The sequence below is a fragment of the Watersipora subatra genome, chromosome 8, assembly GCF_963576615.1.
Source record: "Watersipora subatra chromosome 8, tzWatSuba1.1, whole genome shotgun sequence".
NCBI lineage: Eukaryota > Metazoa > Bryozoa > Gymnolaemata > Cheilostomatida > Watersiporidae > Watersipora > Watersipora subatra.
This window is the reverse complement of record NC_088715.1, coordinates 63,869,559-63,873,480: the sequence shown is the minus strand read 5'-3', so window position 1 is coordinate 63,873,480 and position 3,922 is coordinate 63,869,559. Positions and strand designations below refer to the sequence as shown.

Here is a 3,922-nt window from a genome sequence, read left to right as displayed (position 1 = left end):
TAGCGCACCTTATCATGGTAAGTTCACTGCAGTAGAAAAGTAACCAGCTAGTACATTGCGTTGCTGCAAGCAATCATCAGATGAGATAAACTCTGTTGGCATTTTTAGCCACTTATAAGCACATTATCCTTGATATAAGCTCCTGATTTTAAGTTTTTATCTTCACTATGTTACAACAATCATTATAAAAATGTTTCAAGTTAATTTTTATATACTGTATATATGTGGCAACGACTGGCCAGCCCTCTACTCGGCGTAGTCTTAGAAGAAACATCTAGTGACCGATATCACGGCCCATCAAACCAAGAAGCCGACAACAGCTAAACCAAACCCGCTGAAAGCCGACCAGAAAAAAAAGACAAGCCGGTCCTTGAGCCAGAGAGGCGAGCCTTTTTGGATGAAAGGCCTAGATGAAACCCCACTTAATGCACTTCATCTGAAACTTTCTGAAAAGACTGTGCTTTGTTGTAACACACTCTCAGCTGTAAACTCTTTATATTTATTGTTCAACTACACGCCTATTCTCAACTCAAAGAGGCTGGTTCTCATATGTGTAGAAGAGTAAAAGCTTGCATTGAATCCTTTACAGTGGTGACAGCAGTGGGATAGAACTATGCTTCACTCAAACTGGTGAACCTCTGGATGAGCTTCTAAACCCTGCTCCACTATACAAGATGGGTTGAAAAATAGAGTGCCATAGAGTTCAATTGGAGGTTTTATGGTATGTATACACATATATATGTACATATATTTAAAACCTCTATTGAAATATTGAGACGATATTGAAATACGTAAAATTCATTAATCCAAGTTAATATTTTAGTATGCTATAGAACTTTAACACAACTCAAATATTGTTTCGCAGTTGTTATGGACAAATACTTCAAAGTTATTAATTTAATTAGAGTTTGTGAATTTTGAATAGTAAAGCTAATAAAGAAAACTTGAGTTGTTAACAACTATTACATGAGGAACTTCCTTATGCTTACAATTCCTTTGTTTCTGGAAAACAAGAGCATCTCATCTTCGTCTAATTAGACTAAACATTGTATAATCCCACAACCAAATGAGCGGAGCGAATGTGTGAGAGTTTTATAATAAATGCATGTGCACACAACATATGAAAATTATTCATCAACAACGTCGCAAACCCTTGTACCAAAATCTCATCAACAAATTTAACCATTTTTCTGTAGAGTCGTTTAAGTATAATAATGATATAAAACAAATAAAAACCTATTTAAATATATTACCAAGTCTTTGAAAAGTGTCGACAGTATCTTAAAACTTACCCATCTGTATGAGTTATACACAAATAGACAGATTAATTTGGCCGAAAATCGTTATTAAAATTTGCTAAGCCTTACTTTTACCAAAATTAAGACCGGCAAACGAAACGCCGAGCGACAGAGAATACAACCATTCAGTCATGCGCATTTCACGAAAAAATAACGTGCACATTTCACCAGTCTATAGCATTGTCGAATTGTCGAAGGTTTCTGTAATTAACGTAAAAGTACTGAAATATAATCGTTTCTTTTTTGCCTATTTCAAAGTAACTGACATTTTAGACACTTTTGAGTACTTTGGTATACTAACTGATGTCCAACGCAGTGAAAGTAAAAGAAATGACAATGATATTTTTTTCTAACGGTTCTTATGAGATTATTACAATAGTTAATTATAAGTTTGGATGACTATTGAAGTGTTATAGTCACACTAACAACATCGGTGATGGGCAATATGTTAATGTTATTATTTTTTCTAAATAGTTTTGTTAAATAGATTTTCTAAAAATCTATATAAATATCACAGCTTTTTGATACTGTTAGCTATGACGTTTTGAAATGTAAACAAAATTGTGCATTGGTTTTCTATTATTACTGTATTACTATATTAACTGGTGTCCAACGCAGTGAAAGTAAAGGAAATGACGATGATATTTTTTTCTAACGATTCTTATGAGATTATTACAATATTTAATTATAAGTTTTGATGACTATTGAAGTGTTATAGTCACACTAGCATCATCGATGATGGGCAATATGTTACTGTTATTATTTTTTTAAATAGTTTTGTCAAATAGATTTTCTAAAAATCTATATAAATATCACAACTTCTAGATATTATTAGCTATGACGTTTTGAAATGTAAACAAAATTGTGCATTGGTTTTCTATCATTACTGTATTACTACATTAATAATATTGGTTATTCTAATAATATCAGCACATTTTACTTCTAATATTGCATTCCTCCTATTGCAGGGGTAGAGATATAAACATATAATCTTTTCCTTTCATTGTTGCTGTTTGTTGTACATAATAACACCCACACCCAGTACATTACAGCTACCATTGCAGTTATCCTATTGCACTGCAGTGCCATTTGACTGCTAATATTGCATTTCTCAACCATCAGCACCCTTTTTTTTCCAATATCACTTTGGTCGTGGGCTGTATGACAGGGGAATTTTTAGTTATTTATTTTGGAGAATTACAAACTGAGGTCTTGAAGCAGAGCTGCATGCACATCTACAACCTGTTCACATATTAGAGCTGCCAGTGGTGGTTACTTGGATCTAATTGTCATCACTACTGAAGCTGATCAGTCTCTCTACAGGGCATACCTAGCTTGACACAGTCATACAGGTGTTGTTGAAAGCCTCCCCTCTGCTATTGCGTAACCGCATTCATAGATTGTAGTTATACAAAGCTATTGAATATTCAATAGTTGTCAACTTCACTCATATTTCAAAGGTTCTAAAATCTAAAGAAACGGGAAGCATAATTATTATCATAAACAAGCTGTCACATGATGTTAGGTAGGTCTCACCAAAAACTTTCCTACATCAAAACTGAAGCAGAGATGCGCATATACCTGAAGCAGAGAAACTCCGCACAAGTTGAACATCTTGCATCCAATTTATTTTCACATCTTTGGCAGTTGGCTTCTAAAAAACAAGCAGAAAAACCTTGCAGCAAGTTAGAGAATAGAATCGGCATTGAGAAGTTAGATAATTTGTAAAACTGAGACTGAAATGAACCTCAAGCCTGTACATTGGAAATTGTCTGAGCTCACATATCATCATGGTTTACATTGGTCACATGTCACGGTTTACGTTGGTCACATGTCACAGTTCACATTGGTCACATGTCATGGTTTACATTGGTCACGTGTCACAGTTTACATTGATCACATGTCGCGGGTTTACATTGGTCACTTGTCATGGTTTACATTGGTCACATGTCATGATTTACATTGGTCACATGTCACAGTTTAAATTGGTCACATGTCACAGTTTACATTGGTTACATGTCACAGTTCAGATTGGTCACATGTCATGGTTTACATTAGTCACATGTCACAGTTTACATTGGTCACATGTCACGGGTTTACATTGATCACATGTCATAGTTTACGTTGGTCACATGTCACGGTTTACATTGGTCACGTGTCACAGTTTACATTAGTCACATGTCACGGTTTACATTGGTCACGAGGAAGGTAGAGGTAATGTATTGCATTCTATACCTTCCATCTCATCATGATATCATAATGTCAGTAGCTTCAAGAAGTTTAAACACTGTTACAAATGTGTTCAACAAAAATAGAGAAATGGAAAAGTTGTTACTAGTATTTGAAGACATTTTGTATGAAAGCTTCACCTATCCTAGTAGCTGGTGGAGCTCTCTAGTCTCTCCTTAAACAGAGCTTAGCACATTTGTAAATATTTAGACTTTTAAAAATGAATTAATGCTTAGCCACATTACTCAAAATACAATCGCAGCAATTAGCATAATGCTATAGTTGAGTAATTAACCACTTTCTCCAATATCAACACATAACCTCTTAGGTTAATGCGTGTCTATAAAGGTTAGTGGAAGGAAAGTTAGGAATGGGACTCACTAGAACTATGTGAG

General features: G+C 34.6%; 1 protein-coding gene across 1 annotated transcript in view; it reads right to left on the bottom strand.

Annotated features, from left to right (window-relative positions):
- Positions 1–3,667, bottom strand: part of LOC137401624 (uncharacterized) — a 128,453-nt gene extending 124,786 nt beyond the window's left edge. The window contains exons 1-2 of the mRNA XM_068088062.1: positions 3,634–3,667; positions 2,880–2,952 (exon numbers count right to left, since the gene is read on the bottom strand). Coding sequence (XP_067944163.1) covers positions 2,880–2,952; positions 3,634–3,649 — 89 coding nt within the window. The 5' untranslated portion in view covers positions 3,650–3,667. The remainder of the gene's footprint in view (positions 1–2,879; positions 2,953–3,633) is intronic.
- Positions 3,668–3,922: the final 255 nt, after the last annotated feature.